The 16,362-nt window shown below is 43.2% G+C and overlaps 1 protein-coding gene across 7 annotated transcripts in view; it reads left to right on the top strand.

Moving 5' to 3' along the window:
• Positions 1 to 16,362, top strand: part of NFATC2 (nuclear factor of activated T cells 2) — a 134,179-nt gene that overhangs the window by 51,731 nt on the left and 66,086 nt on the right. For all 7 annotated transcript variants that reach the window (XM_075011610.1, XM_075011612.1, XM_075011613.1 and 4 more), the window contains one exon: positions 13,070 to 13,210. In XM_075011610.1, the coding sequence (XP_074867711.1) occupies positions 13,070 to 13,210 (141 nt within the window). The remainder of the gene's footprint in view (positions 1 to 13,069; positions 13,211 to 16,362) is intronic.

The raw sequence follows: 16,362 nt of genomic DNA on the forward strand, positions 1-16,362 counted from the left end.
TGTAGGCCTAAAAATGCCCACGCCATTAGCCTGGTGATACAATAATTTTTACAAATATATGATAGATGTAAACACCAAAAAGTAAAAGATTGGCTCAGGTGGCTTATTACTAGGGTCATCAGAATTTAATTTAGCCAATGAAAAATTAGGTTCCTCTAATAAGTAATTAAAGCTCCTATTGGGGGAAGACGGATTTGTTTCACCAGTGAAAAAAAGAGGAAGCCCCATCATTTGGTACACTTAACCCTATAGGGGATAAAACACTGTTTAATGTATTTTAGGGAGCCATCTTGCATAGTTTGAGGGGATGGACTAACTGATTAGGAATAGCATGTCTTTTCTGCTTCCAGCATACACTAGTTAATTATCAGTGTTTACAAATGACAGCATCAGCTACTAACCTCGGCCTTGTTCTGGGAGATCCCAGCAACATTAGCAAAGCAGGTAACAGTGCGCAACAATGGAGAAAACGATGTTCCTGCAGGCTAGTTTACAGAAACAGAGCTCCTTCTAGTTGTGACTCAGCTTAGTTCGTACAAATGGTCAGCATCACGATGTCTAGAGTCACCACCCTGGATGTGACAATCCAGGACACTTACTGGGTCAGAGGCTCATCTCCACCCCACACTTACATTCAAGCATTTATGTGGTTTCACTGTTCGGCTATTTGTCCCTTCAGCTATTTGCGTCTCTTGAGAGTCCTTGTCCCTGATAAAGCCTCCCATGAGACCCACCAATTCAGCAGCAGTTTAAAATGTCCCAAAGGGGACGCATCATTAAGTGAACTGGTCATTTGCCCTGCTCCCTGGAGCTTCCCAGAGATTGCTACCAAAAGCATGCTGGACTGTCCACTTTGGCAGAAGATGAGCCTGATTAAGAACTCCCCTGGGTGTCAGCAGATCATGGGCTGCAAGGAACCAAGAATTGTGAATCATTGAAATACCTTTCTTTCAGGGGAGTTCTGATCAACTGTGTATGAAATTCAGTACTTAGATTCAGGAGTGACTTCAAAAGAACCATCAGGAGTAAGTTCCTCCCAAGATGGATTCTGGAAGAACGTGATTAAATCATATCTTCCTGAGCAGTGTTTGAATGATCAGTTACGTCTCAGAAGAGTCCTTGTATCTAGCCATACCTGATTATAGAGCAGCTACACGTTGTACCTCTCTGGTCCGGCAAATATGTGGTCTGGCAGAGAGCCCCAGTAGCAGAGGTTGTTGGAGGCCAAGAGCAGATTGGGCTGGGTGCAGTGGAGCCTGTGGAACTGGTGGCAGCAGGTCCAGGGGCAGCAGGGCCTGGTGAGGGCTGGAGAAGGTAGTCCAGCAGATAAGCTGGTGCCTCCCCTCCCAAGCCTGATCTCCCCTGGTCCAGCAATCTCCCTTGTTTGGGACCAGTCAGATCTCAAGGGTGCTGGATCAGGGAGGTCCAGCCTGTAGTGCCTTTGGTGATTGCTGCTTTTTCCCTGAACCAAAGGAATTTTAAACTGCTTTGTTAACTGTAGTAACAGTTAATGTTTGCTTATGACTAAATCCACTCCCTTGTAGGCTTGGCACTGGTGGTGGTGGGGGCAGGGGAGGGTTCCATATGGACTGAAAGGAATCCTCCCTGCAGGCTGTGGAGCCCTGATGATGTACCAGCTCCCACATCTCTGGGACTGTCTATAGCCAATGGATCTCCATAGCAGTGTGTTCCCTCGGCCTGTTCCCTCAGCCCTCAAATCTCTCTGCACACGAATGCCTTTTCACAGGCAAATTAACTGGCCAGTTATTGTGCGTGCTGCTTGATCACGGTCCCAGCAGACACACAACTGGTTACTTTGTCACTCTGCTGGCTGGTCACCTGTGTGTAGCATATGTGGTTATAGTAGTGACAATTTAGGGCCTCTAATGAACAAGTTACTTAGGCACGTACATCCATGTCCTTAAAGTTAAGCACATGCTTAAGTACCTGGCTGAATCAGTGTCTAGCTGCATAATACATGACGTGTTGAGCCAACAATCCCAGTGGGCTGTGGGACACGCTGGAGGAGTGTGTGAGCTCCCATAACATTTCAGGAGGTGCGGCATGCTCGGCCTGATGCACAAGGGTGTATTGTGCCCTAGGGGCTCTCAGAAGGAGCAGTCCTCCTTTGCCCCTGGACCTGTATCTTGCTGCTGACAGAATGTGATTGTCATGTAATCTTGAGCAGTGTTTCAATGATCAGTTATGTCTCAAAAGTGACCTTGTATCTAGATGTACCTGATTATAGAACAACTGTGTGTTTCTCTCTGTGCTCCAGGGCCCTCTGTTTTTACATACCTAAGCCTGCTCAGCCTAAAGAAACAATCCAGGTTTTTGATCTGAAAATCTGAGCCCTTATTTCATTAGTGCCAAATTTGATTCTCTATTAGGTTCAGCATGACATTTCTGGATACATAGCTTCTATCAGAGCTGGGGAAACTTGTCGTCATGAATAGCTTATTCAGCGAATATAGCGCTCCCTCCTCCTTTTTTTCCTCTTTGTGACTCATCTGTGAATGCATTTGAATCTTTAGAAGCTTGTCCAGTATTGCAGAATTGTTCAGACACTCTCTGTGAAATTACTTCAGCCCATTTGCTTGCACTGCATCTTTTACTCTCAGCCGAGGTTTCTCCTTGGTGTGTGATTAGTTACCTGAATCAAATGGCATTTATTGGTTTTGCTCCTTGACTCAAACTTCCATACAGAGGAGGAGGGTTACAGAAGGGATTTCCAGGTAGCCCGACAACCTCTTCTGGCACTGCAGCACATTGGCATTTTGCTTTCCTCAAACATTCTTGCAAACAAACACAATCCCTTACGGGAAATGAATGCAAGAATCATGATGAATACCATTCAAGCTGTGTCGTAGCTTCTTTTTTAGTAAATGTGGCTTTAGTCCTTTTTTGAATTATCTGGCAGCTCTTTTATTATGAAGTCCATGTTTGCAGTTGTTATGCTGGACTAGTAAATGCTTTACAATGGCTGCAGTTGACATAACAGAGAGTTCATATCACCAATATTTAAAAAGGGTTCTAGAGGTGACCCTGGCAATTATGGACCGGTAAGTCTAAAGTCAGTACCAGGCAAATTAGTTGAAACAACAGGAAAGAATAAAATTGTCAGACACGTAGAAGAACATAATTTGTTGGGCAAAAGTCAACTTGGTGAAGGGAAATCATGTCTTACTAATCTATTAGAATTCTTTGAAGGGGTTAACAAACATGCATACAAGAGGGATCCAGTAGATATACTGTACTTAGATTTACAGAAAACCTTTGACAAATTCCCTCACTAAAGGCTGTTGTGTAAATTAGGTTGTCATGAAATAAGAGGGAAGATCCTTTCATGGATTGAGATCTGATTAAAAGGCAGGAAACAAAGGGTCAGAATAAATGGTAAATTTTCTGAATGCAGAAGGGTAATGTGTGGTATTCCCCAAGGGTCAGTCCTAGGACAATCCTATTCAACTTATTCATAAATGATCTAGAGAAAGGGGTAAGTAGGGAGGGGGTAAAGTTTGCTGACAACATTAAACTGTTCATAATAGTCAAGAGGAAAGCAGACTGTTAAGAGCTTCAAAAACATCTCACCGAACTGAGTGATTGGGCAACAAAATGACAAATGAAATTTAATGTGGATAAATGTAAAGTAATGCACATTGGAAAAAATAACCCCAAGTATACATTCAATATGATGGGGGCTAATTTAGCTACAAATGATCAGGAGAGAGATCTTGGGGTTACGGTGGATAGTTCTCTGAAAACATGCACACAGTGTGCAGCAGCAGTCAAAAAAGCAAATAGGATGTTAGGAATTATTTAAAAAGGGATAGAAAATAAGACACAATATTTTACTGCCCCTATATAAAACTGTGGTATACTCGCATCTTGAATTCTGTGTACAGATGTGGTCTCCTCACCTCAAAAAAGATATTTTGGCATTAGAAAATGTTTAGAAAAGGGCAAACTAAAATTATTAGGGGCTTGGAATGGGTCCCATATGAGGAAAGGTTAAAGAAATTGGCACTTTTCAGTTTAGAAAAGAGGAGACTGAGGCAGGATATGTGAGAGGTACATAAAATCATGAGCGGTGTGGAGAGGGTGAATAAAGAACAGTTATTTACTTATTCCCATAATATAAGAACTAGAGGACACCAAATGAAATTAATGGGTAGCAGACTTAAAACTAATAAAAGAAAATTCTTTTTCATACAGTGCACAGTCAACCTGTGGAACTCCTTGCCAGAGGAGGCTGTGAAGGCTAGGACTATAAGAGAGTTCAAAGAAGAGCTAGATAAATTCATGGAGGTTAGGTCCATAAAGGCTATTAGCCGGGGGTAGAAATGGTATCCCTGGCCTCTGCTTGTCAGGGGCTGGAGATGGATGGCAGGAGACAAGTGGCTTGCTCATTTTCTTCGGCCCACCCCTGTGGGGCACCCAGCAGATGGGATGCTGGGCTAGATGGACCTTTGGTCTTACCCAGTAATGGCTATTCTTATGTTGTTAGGTTCTGAAAGCCTGTTCTTACATGATAAGGTGGTTGGTTTGTTTAAAAAAATCTCTTCCTTTAGTAAAACAAAAAGCAGTCAAGTAGCACTTTAAAGACTAGCAAAATAGTTTATTAGGTGAGCTTTCGTGTGTGGGTCTGTCCCATGAAAGCTCACCTAATAAACTATTTTGCTAGTCTTTAAAGTGCTACTTGACTGCTTTTTGTTTTGATAGTGTATAGACTAGCACGGCTTACTCTCTGTTACTCTTCCTTTAGTAGTGTGCATATGAGGAATGTAGATGCTTCTGATTATCTAATTTTGTTTCACTAAACTGAATCAAAGATTTTATTTCTTTTTAATCAATTTCCCTGGAAATTTCCTTTATTTTTCTCTCCTTCTAGTAGATTTTCCCATAAATGTAGACGTTCTCAGTGTATAATATGTGGCACATTAATAACTATGATAGAAAGAGCTAGTCATTTTAAAGAATGTTGTCTGCTTCTTGGCAAATCCTTTATTGCTTTTCCTCAGCTATGAATCCCCGTAGATCAAACAGCAGAGAGAGACTAGAGGGGCTTTAGTTTATAGAGATTAAAAGCAGAAAAAAATGATCAGTTGACAATTGGTAGTTTGTTTAATTTGCTCCTTCAATGCAGCATGGGTGCTAAGATGATTGCAACTGTCCTCAGTTAAATTTGAAAAAAGAACATATTTTTATTTCATGAAAATTGGCCATCAGAAAAGTTACCTTGAAACTGTGAGGGTATTTTTGCTCAAAAATAGTAGGCTATCCCTTTTCAGAATTTAGAATTGGAGATAGTGTTTGCCTTTTTCGACAACAGTTTGTATAATTCTAGGCAATCAGAATTCCATATTTACCCCAGTGCTTGCCGTCAGATTTCAACCTGGCAACTGTGAGCTGCTGACAGTAGGATAACGCGCACCCACAGTTTCAGGCTGAAAGTCCCAGTGAGAAAGTAAACTCCTGTTTACTGCCTGTCATGGCCACACTGCTGTAAGTGTAAGCAAACAACTCAGTACATTATGCAGACCATAAACTTTTGAGCAAAGGTTAATCTCCACAGAGCTCCTCCGTGAGGGATTAAAAAGGAAATGCTGTGCATACCCAGAGAGTTGTTCTGCAGTGAAGTGAAGCGAGGCCATGGTTTTCCTGTCATTAATCACATGTTGGGTTGGTGAGAGGGTAGCAGTATACAAAGTACCATTCTGAACTCACTGTGTTGCCATCAATGCTGTTTACTTCTCCTCCCCAAAGATCTCCTCAAAACAGGCACATGCAAGGGGAGACCATGAACAAACCCTCTATTTATTGTGCATTGTTTCTGTTCTAAAGGCCCTGTAAAAACTGCTGCTTAAGTTGTGCTGGAAACAAATGTTTTCAGAGTGGTTATCCTCCCTGTAAATTGCTGTCTCAGGTCTACACTTCCCTACCATTTCCCATGAGAGTCCTCGCCTGGGACCATTTAATCTTGTTCAGGGTAAGAGGAGACAGTAGTCAATACTGCCCACCCCAAGCACTGGAAACAGCCAGCCCCCAAAGTTTGAATTATTTAATAAACTTTAGGTTCTTTCTTTGCCTTTTTAAAAAATCCTTTTTGGTGTACTGTGGTCATATCTACAAGCTTTGTTCCGTAGTGCCAAGGATGGGAAACATGGCTGTGTGTTGTTTTGTTTGTTTGTTTGTTTAATGAAAACTGCAATTTTTCATGTAGGCCAGTCACCACCCTTCACTCCCTGGAAATAAAGTCTCCCATCCAACGTGCCATCTGATTTTTTTCCATCCATGTGCAGAATAAATTTTGTTGTAGACACTGAGGCACATGTGGATGTGCACCACCAATAAAAACACATACTGCCAGCTGTGGGCACTCTGCAGATCAGCTGGGTGGCATTTGAATCTTGCCTGGGTGACTGCCCAAGTGCTCAGCTGACAAGGAATGCTGATTCCCTCCTTTCTACTGAAATTGCCTCCCATCCTCTTTCTCCTTATGGAAATCCCAGGATTCAGAGCTGCCTCCAGCCAGGGCTTGATTGGTAATGAAAGAGGTGCTGGGGCACAAGCAAATTTTTCATTTTCAGAACTGATGTGGCAGAGGTGCTAAGGCTACAAAATGCCAAGCCCAGAGGTGTCAGGGCTGAGGCTTGCCAATCCCTGGCACAAATTAAGCCCTACCTTTGTCCCCTTGCTCCTGCAGCCTTCCCACACACATAGCCCACCAGGCTTGGAGTGCTTCTCTGCCTGTGATTGTTGGATTGAAGTCTCGTCAGAAACATTTTGCTTCAACGCTAGGCATTAGACTCAGGAGCTCTGCTAACGTCTACCCTGCCTGAGGCAAGCAGCTTGTGGTTAATAAACACAGTGTGACAGGAGGAAAGAGATATTTATTTTGGCTCAGTAAGTTTCACTCTAAGGAGAAAAAGAAGGATTGTTCTGCTGTCTCCCAGCAAATGCTGCCTTTCTTGGTTCTTCCCTATTGCTCTCAGGTTTTAGTTTAAATTGTATAGGATTGGATAATTTTAGCACCAGAAGGCATCTTCTCAGTCATCTATTCCTGTCTTCCCCTTCCCCCCGTATGACTCAAGCAAAGGGCCTGAGTCAAGACTGTGGGGACTGGGGAACCTGTTTTGATCAATTAGATGAAAGCTTGCCTGCCAAGATGAGTTCACGGTGGCTGAGGAGAACTCTGGCTGGCTGAGACATGGGTTGGGTGGGCATGTCCAGAGGGTGGCTGACATATGCATGGAGAGACAATTGCAATGTGGATCTAAGATGTAATTCCTACAGTATCCTCAAGTGTGAGCATGATGGGCTCTTTGAGGAGCGGGCGCCACCAATTTGCCAAATTTGTGGCACTGATGTTTCCCTGTAACCCACTCCCTTTCACTTTTCGCTTCCTGGCTACTTCTAGTCATCACTGCTTCCTTGTTTCCTTTGACCAGTCTCTGTCCTTGCTTTTGATTCCCTGCAAAGCCCCAAGTCTGGGCAAACCAGGTCACGTGAAATAAGAGTGAACTCCTGAACCTTCATCCATTCCTCGTGCAATGAGGTTTGCTAATTTTGAAATAAGTCAACCGCTGTTTCAAAATTATTTCAAAATAGCATCTGCGTTGCGTCGATGCTAGAATCATTATTCTGAAATAACAAACATGCCCATAGATTCCTGATGAATTTAGATGCTTTTACCAACTAAGCCTCAGCTCCAAATCTTGTAAGGTTTAGCTGTTCCTTTCTATACTATTTTAGCTTATGTCTACTGTCTTTGATTTGAGCCACGCATAAACTGTCCTTTCAGACATTCCTCATTAGACATCCTGTTTCTATTCCTTTCAACTTTGGGGGCGAGGGAGGTGGCCACAAGCTAACAATCTTGATTTGAAAACTGCTGAGCTTTGAGTTGAGGAGAGATCAAAATGAAAATGCTGCCCCCAGTCAGAGTTTTGCAGATGACTTCATGATATAATGTCAGACCAAAACTCTGGGACCAAACAAGCTGAACTTTTCAGGAGTTTGAAAACTGGGTGCATAACTGAGCCCATCTCTGCTGGCTATCCTTCGTACTCTTTCTGCAGAGGTGTTCATGGAGGCCAGGATAAGCTTTTGGGGATATTATTGCAACCAGACTGAACAAGTCCCAGGGATTAAGGTGCCAAGGTAATACAGTGATGAGGGCAATATAAGAGCAGGGCAATCCTTAGGAAAACACAGAATATACACCTGTGTAGGGCACTACTGAATTTGGGGTACCAGTGCTGTGTATGCCTAGGGATGGCCACCACTCTCACCCTCCTGTGCTCAGTGCTGGGTCACTACCAGTCTCCAACCCCCTCAAGGGCTGTGCCCCCTCCCACCAGGCAGTGGTGCAAGTGCAGGCCTGAGGATTCTGGAGGAAAAGAGGGTGGTTGCAGAGCTGGCAGCTGGAGAGAGAAGGTGGTTTCCTTTTCAAAGCGTTGCTTCTCTCCAGCCACTTTCTGCTCCCTTGGCCCATGTTTGCACCACTCTCTGCTGTCTGCACTTCCCACCTGAGGGCAAGGTGACCCTGCCGCTCTGCCCTGCTCCAAGGTTGCCAACGCTCCCAGAGTGGACACCACCACTACAACAATGATGTCCAGTGTGTCTGGTCGGGGAGAGCTGTCAATGCCCTGTCTCCACACCTTCTGCCCCCCAGCATGCCCCTGCGGGGCACCATCACAGGTAGGGACAGCCCTGTACAACAGTCACTATAGAACAGAGGTAGGTCTCTGATCCAGAGCCAAACAAGGCCGGGGGAACCCCCTTCTTGATTTCAATGGACTTCAGATCAAATCCCATCTTTCCTATCCATGTAATTCCTAACAAAGTGAAAACATTTGGCCAGTGCAGTGACGCTAACGTATGTATGTTAATCCTGGTTGTTTAATTTCTAAAAAGGCTCTCACCCCTGAAAAGAGGGGACAGGAGCCAGCCGTGTGTGTACATAGCAGAGTGTCTGTTCTGTATGGCTGGATTGGCACTGCCCAAGGCAAGCCCATGAGTCTAATTCACCCAAGGCAGATGAGTTTAGTGGGTTTTGTTCACCTCTCTCATTCCACTCTACTCCTCCTCTCACACGCACCTTTCACGCAAAGAAAGAATGCCTAGGAGGTGCCTCTCTGGTGGCTCTTAGGTGAGCATTAGACTCAGTGAAGTTGAGTCATACAATGAGTCAGGACAAGAAGTGGTCCAGGACATTTTAGGCTAACTGAAATTTCACCAAAGTGGAAACATTTCTTGGAGACGTTGGTTCCAGTGAAGTTTCTGTTGGGAAGACTAAATAGACTCTTACCGTGTCTGAGTCTCTCACTGGCCAGGAGCCCTGGTCAGAGCCCTAGACACCAGACCTCCCCACTTCACACCCACTCACTGTTCTTTCCCCAGATTGACAGTATTACAGTGTTATGAAAACATCTGAGTATTTGTTGTTGCACTGGAGAAAAACAGACTTTGGAACCTGGACAATCACTGTGTGAGTGAATAGTCACTGTCATCTACCAGTCGACGTGCGGGGAAAACAGGGCAATGCTTGGCAGCTTTCCCAGGCAATGGAAACAAGTAGGACCCTAAAGCAGGGCTAGATCTACTTATCCAAAGAGAGGCATTGCACAGTGAAAGTGGAGGAGAATTGCTGCACCTCTTGGGGTGATGGGGGAGGCAGTCTTAGATGAAGCTGGAAGGATCAGCGATTATTTGAAATAATGCTTGTAAGGCCGTTACTAGAGTTTGTCACTTGGAACCCAACTCTGTCTGCTATGCAGCCATTAACAACACTCCCTGAAGGCAGGATCAGGCCCACAGTGGTGCTTATTTCAAGGGCTGATTGTCTCTGAGCCCCTTGCTCTCTTCCATCTTCTTCATACAAGGAAACATCAGCTTTTCCATGGGGAACTTGTGAGGATGGGAGAGGTTCTGTGGAACTAGGCAGAAGAAGGGGAGAGCAAGGAGTACAAGGAGCTCCCTTCCGCTACCTGAGGACACCTGTCCAAAGGTCAGTCACATCCCCAATTCTCACGCACCTGAAGTGCAGCATAAATCCTTCTGGCATTGTTAGTCTGTCCAAAGTTCTATGGGAGGCCCTAGGAAAGCAAAGTGGGTCACCGCAATAGCCTTGAGATCTTGGAATGTACTATGCCACCAGAAAGACATAGGGCCCACATCCCTTTCTACCAGACTACATTCTGCTGATCGCCTGCACTGCCTGTCTGAAGCATGGCACGTGGAGCATTTTCCTTGTCCCTTTCCCTTTCTCCTCTTGTTTGGAGGGTGGGGCTTGCAGAGGCTCAGTCCAGCACCCCCCTAGACAGCAGTTCCCATTTTCTCTCCTGTCACTGGGCTTATTGTATTTCTTGGCACTGAGGATCCATGACATCTTGATTTGCAGACAGTCACCTAAAATAGAAAAACAAGGCGCACTGCTAATAGGTTGACACGCCGCTTCAGGCCAAGTGTGAGACTTTCTGTAACATTTGCTTTGCTGCCTTCTGTCAGTAACTGTTGCTATTGAAAGTAAACACCCCAACTGGTTAAGTCAACAGTGCTTTATTTATTCGAGCTCATAAATGACAGTAGCTAGAGATCGCTTTATGAAGTGCCTATCCCTGGGAGAGAAGAAATTATGTGAAATTATTGCATTCAGGCCATCCATCATGAGGCTCAGAAGAAGAGGATTTTCTGGTGATTAATATCCCGTGTAAAAGAAAACAAAATGCTAGATGCATACAGGCAAATGTCTTCTGAATAAAACAGGGGATGCACCCTGACCTCACCTTTTCTCCTAGTGCTCCTATTAACTGTATATCTGCATCAAGGAGAAAATACAAACCCTGTGATAGAAACTCTTGGAGAATTAACAGTAACAATGCTAATTCTGATGTTTTAAGTAGATATGGAATGCTTCGCTGTTCTTAACTGGCATCTAATATTTGGGTGCATGAGTCTTGTCCATTCCACCACCAGAAATGGCTGCATTTCAGTGATGAGTAAAATGATCCCAATATACAAGCACAGTTTTCAGAGGCACAAGATGTGCAGTTGCATGCAAAAAAAATTCCCTGGCAGTGGTGGATAACTAATACATGTGTTTATGATCCCAGCATGTGCGTATTGGTAATTGTACAGGCAAATGACTGCAATTGCCTATTTGTGTGTGCAGTTGCAAGATTTGGCTGAGCAGTTGCTGAACCTGCATGTGCAAATCAAGTGCAAATTTTGAATGCATACTTGCATGGGCCAGTGTGAAAATAACTTTTAGAATTAAAGGGGTCTGGAATGGAAAATGAGGGCCTGCAACGCATATGCATGTCCCAGTGCATCTGTCAGCCTCTGTGGGCCCCTCTTCAGAGATACTCAATTGCCATCTTCTGAGTGGGGCTGTTGTAGGACATTTGATGGGCATGGTAAGGCACAAGACTATCCTAAATTCAAAACAAAGAATAAAAAAGTACAGTGATGCAGTTACTGTGATAGATCCCAAGCTATATTTGTCAATAAGTATGAAGGATATTCTGGGATTGGAGGTGGAGATTGTCAGCTGACCTCGTGCCCAGCCTCCATAGTGTCACTTGCAAAATTGTACACACAAAAATATTTGCGCTAAACACTTGGCTTGGTCCCAGGACTGTGTTTAATCCTTTCCAGCTCCGTGCTCATGCTTGCTCACAAGCAGCGGTATCTGGGGAAATAAAAAAAACATGATCCAGGAGTATTTTTGAAGTATTTGCATACTACAGTCCTCTCACTCTACACTTTAAAAGGACTTCTGGATGAGGGCTTTTTATTTCCCCAGATACTGCTGCTTGTGAGCAAGCATGAGCATGGAGATATCATTCCTAGAAATGTTTTTTCCTGTCCATATGAATTGTTCATTGTCAGGGTGGTTATGCACTGGGATGAATTACCTAGAAAGGCTATGGAATCTCGATCATTGGAGATATTTAAGAGCAGGTTAGACAAACATCTGTCAGGGATGATATAGCTGCTGCATGTTCCTGCCCTGAGGGCAGGGAACGAGCCTTGATGACCTCTTGAGGTCCCTTCCAGTTCTAGCATTCTATGATTTTACTCAGTGATTATAGTCTGGAAGATGCTATACGTATTACATTTCCATAGAAGACCCTCATGTGCTTTGTAATTCTCTCTCTCTCTTCCTCCTGCCAGGCAAGAAAGTATTACTCTCCTCAGTTGCCTGACTGGGCTAACTAAACCCAGAGAAGTGGAGAAATATTCTTAGTCTAAGATCCCGTCCGGCTCCCTGTAGATACAGCTGCCTCTGATGGAGATGGGCATCAATCAGTAACACATCTCCATAGGGATCCTCCTTCAGCTGACACGCCCCTTGTTCTGTATGTTGTCATGTCCAAATTTTCGATGTCTGTGATGCACAGACTTGTTACTGGGGTATCCTTGGAGAGGCAAGTAACCCCACAAGGCCTTGAATGGAGCAGAGCCTCTCTGCACCCACTGCTGCACCTTTAGCACTGTGTGCATGCCATGGGCTGTCTTGTGTTTCTAAACAGCTAGTTGAGGGTACACACTCAGGGCTTTGTGTACACAGCAGTTGAGTATTTTGGTGGTGAATGGATTGTTCTGAAGCCTTTTTGTGTTGGCCATCCTTCTGGGAAAGGGGTGGAGTTTTGTACTGGGCTTTTAAATAAGGAATTCATTGTTGTTCAGTGGAATCCATCTCAGAGGTGGAATGTTTAGGCTCTAGGATTGTAGTGCGTGAGCACTGTAAAATTTGGCCATTTATCTGGAAATGGACATGGACACACTCTAGCTCATTCATCCAAGCTGTCCTTCGTCCAGGGAAAGTAACCAGGCCAGCACAGCTACAACTTTGGAGCTTGTTACTGAATGTTTCCAAATAACAGGTCTTGAGTAAATTTATTTTTCCTTTTGAAACCTAAATTTAGCATCTCAGAGAAGATCCTTTGGCAGCAAGAGGATAGTGACAATGACAAGATCAATCCATGGATAGTTCTGTGAAGATCTGGAAAGCCCTAGTAAAACATATTTGCTTTCACTCATGTTTACATTTTGTCCACAGCTCAGAGATCAGCCCATGAGCTTCCAATGGTTGAAAGACAAGATATTGATAGTTGCCTGGTTTACGGTGGACAGCAGATGATTCTCTCTGGTCAGAATTTCACAGCAGAGTCTAAAGTTGTATTCACTGAGAAGACATCAGGTAAGGCAGCTTTTGCCATGTTTCTCTGGTGAAATATATTGTCTTAGTAACTGATCCTAAAACTATGTCACACATGAGTAATTCTGTTCATATGAGTAGTTCCATTGAAGTTCACCTGAGTAAAAGCCATTGCAGTCACTGAAGCTTATCATGTAAGGAAAGTTACTCCTGAGAATAATAGCTGTGATATTAGGTCCTTAACTTTCAAGCCCAACAAATAGTGACTCAAGGGGACATTGTTCTAGGAGGCTTCCAGGAGTACAAAGAAACCACTGATAAGCAGAAATATGAAATCTTATCAAAGAAATATGCTGATGTTTATTGGGATATTGCTGCATTCTAATGCTATTTGTTTTCCATTTATTGAAAGTCAATTTCTCTGATAGATATATTTGAAACTGAACTTTTTCTGTCACATATCTGATATAAAATGGATCCATCTTCTTTGGAAAAAATGTGAATTTGTATTTCTTTGTGAAGATAGGATGATTTTTGTATTCATATTGAAATGCAAAGAAAGTTACTTTTAATCTTCTATATTGTTGCAGACCTATTGCGTAATTATAATTTCAGCCTCTTCTGTAGAGAGAATAGGTTGCCCTTTTCTGAACCTTTTCTAATGCCAAAATATTTTAGTTGCCCACCCCTGCACTAAAGACTCCCTAGTGCACTTTCACACAGGACTGTTTGAAATTGTTTAGTGTGCCGCAGCAAGGGTTACCTGGAAGAGTTAATGTGCTGCACATCAGTGCACCTTAGAAATCACATTCCTGTCATGCCCGTTACCCCACTATATAGGCAAGTGCTTATACAGTTGCTACCTCTTTGAGTGTACAGCCTGTTATGTGTTTGCACAATGCCTACCCCTGGGAGCCCTGGATTTGGAACCTGTAGTTCTGCTAGAAGGAAAATAATGGTAGTTGTTGAGGGGTTTTTATCTTCCTAGACTTGTCGTTACCAGCTTTGTAAACCGCTCCTACTGTGTTCATAATAGGATGTCAGTAATAAGAGCCTGTAGACCTTTGATTTCTAATCCCAAATATACCTGCCTTTTGCATATATATTCAGTGTGGTCTAAAGTTTTTAAGCAAGGTAGCACAAGTCCAGACTATTATATTTGCAAGAGGGAAATGCAAATGAATACATTCTGCTCATTAATTGCCTCTTTCCCCAGAGACAAACCTAGTTCTTATTCTGATTGTATTCTACATTTCCTCTTGTTTTCAGAAAAAGACCCTTTTTTGCTTTTACCAACTATCTAGCTTTGTATAGCAAATCCTACAAAAGACTTGACTTTTGTATTTTAGATGATGCACAACATAAGAATTATAGTGAACTCTAACAAAATAACCCCCTTTGGTCCACGGATCACAAACATTTTACAAATGGAAGGGCCAGATTGTTCTGCATGTACTTGTGCTGACTTCATTTGTACTAATTGAGGAGTTGAGACTAGTTGAGAATCTGTCCCTTTTAAACTGATTCTTGCAATGCCCTGGGAAGATAAGGTAAATAGTGTTGTTCCCATTTTATAGTTGGGTAAGCTGAGGCATGGAATGATTAAGCAATATGCCCAACATCTCACAGGAGTAACTGGGCTTGGGACACTTGAGCAGAGTATAATTTTAAGATGACATGTATTTTGATGATAGTCGTCTTTTGTGGGGGAAAAAAGAATGTTAGGGACAGAAATTGCTCAGTATGGGTGCAGTTAAAATAAAAGTGAGACTAGGCTCAGTCGCTCCACGCACCATCAGAACATGTTGCTATTTAGTGGAGATACCAGAGGTCTGTGGGCCACTAATCCTTCCTTGGAATTTACAATGTCAATCAGAGCAATTTCTTGCTATGCAGGTTGAACCTCTTTAATCTGGCATTCTCTGGTCTGGCAACATCCATGGTCTGGAATGATTTTTGTTATCTGGATGTCCACTTATTGTGAGTGTGGCCAAGTTTCAAATGGTCCCATAAAGTTTGTTTACAGCAACAAGTCCTGGCTGTCAGCGTTCTGTACTGTTACCTAATCCTAATTTACCTCTAAATGTTTTCTTAAGAGCCAGTAAGCAGTGGAAGTGTTGGTAATGCTGCTAGACAATACTGATTTCCTGAGGTACAACAGATTCTCTAGTTTGGCCCCAGTGAGGTCCTGAGGGTGCTGGACTAGAAAGAATCAAACTATATTTTTTTTCTGATTGGGCCCGTGTATCGATTCTTTCCCTGCTGGGCTGCCATTGTTCCATCAGTATCGGTGAATTGTTCAGGTGCGTGAAAGTATGTTTGGTAGCATAGCAACACTAGGAGATTTGCAGTGACTAAAAAGAGCTAATGCCCCTTCTTGAGGTCATTAGGAAGTGGTGTCCGAAACGCCCTCCCCCTTATTTCCATGGGACTTCCAGAGAAATCTGTGGTGATAGACTAGATGTTAGAAAGGGAAATGAACAAGAGTTATGACCACATGAAATCTAAGGGCAACTATTGTAAAAAGGATAAAGACCTAAACTCAGTCTGAGATTGATGTTTTCAATCTGGGGTGGTCCCCATCCATCAGAAACTGGAACATCACCTAAGACTATCTGAATGGCATTGCATGACCTTAGTAGTAGAGAGAAAATATGAGACTCAGTTGATGGAGATAGTGTGTGGGAAGTAGTACAATATGTGCCTCACAAACAAAAGAAAATGATGGGTTTGAAAATCTTTCCAAGGCAATGTACCACTCTTACAAACTGACTGAACAAAGGAAGTATTTTTAATAACAGAATGAAAATATTGCATATCTCTTCATTACTAACCCAAGCAAACAATGGTGAGGTTAATTTTAATCTGTGTTAGTAAATGCCTTAATTCTTGCCAGATGTACCTTCTGAATAGTAGGCTGCAGGGAATATCAGTCCAAGAGAGAGGAAGGAAGGATGGGGTTCTTGTGGTAAGGCATTGAATGGGAAGATGAAAAATGGTTCTCTTCCCAACTGTTTGAAGCCAGTGGGAGCTGCAGGTGCTTAGTATCAGTGATCCCTCTAATTTTTTCCATCCATTGCAGGAATAAATTTTGTTACATGCACCAAGGCACGTGCATATGTGCACCACAAATAGAAACACATGCTGTTGGCTGTGGGCAGTGTGCGCACTCTGCAGATCAGCTGGGTGGCACC

This window comes from Carettochelys insculpta, chromosome 17 (assembly GCF_033958435.1).
Source record: "Carettochelys insculpta isolate YL-2023 chromosome 17, ASM3395843v1, whole genome shotgun sequence".
NCBI classification, from domain to species: Eukaryota; Metazoa; Chordata; order Testudines; family Carettochelyidae; genus Carettochelys; species Carettochelys insculpta.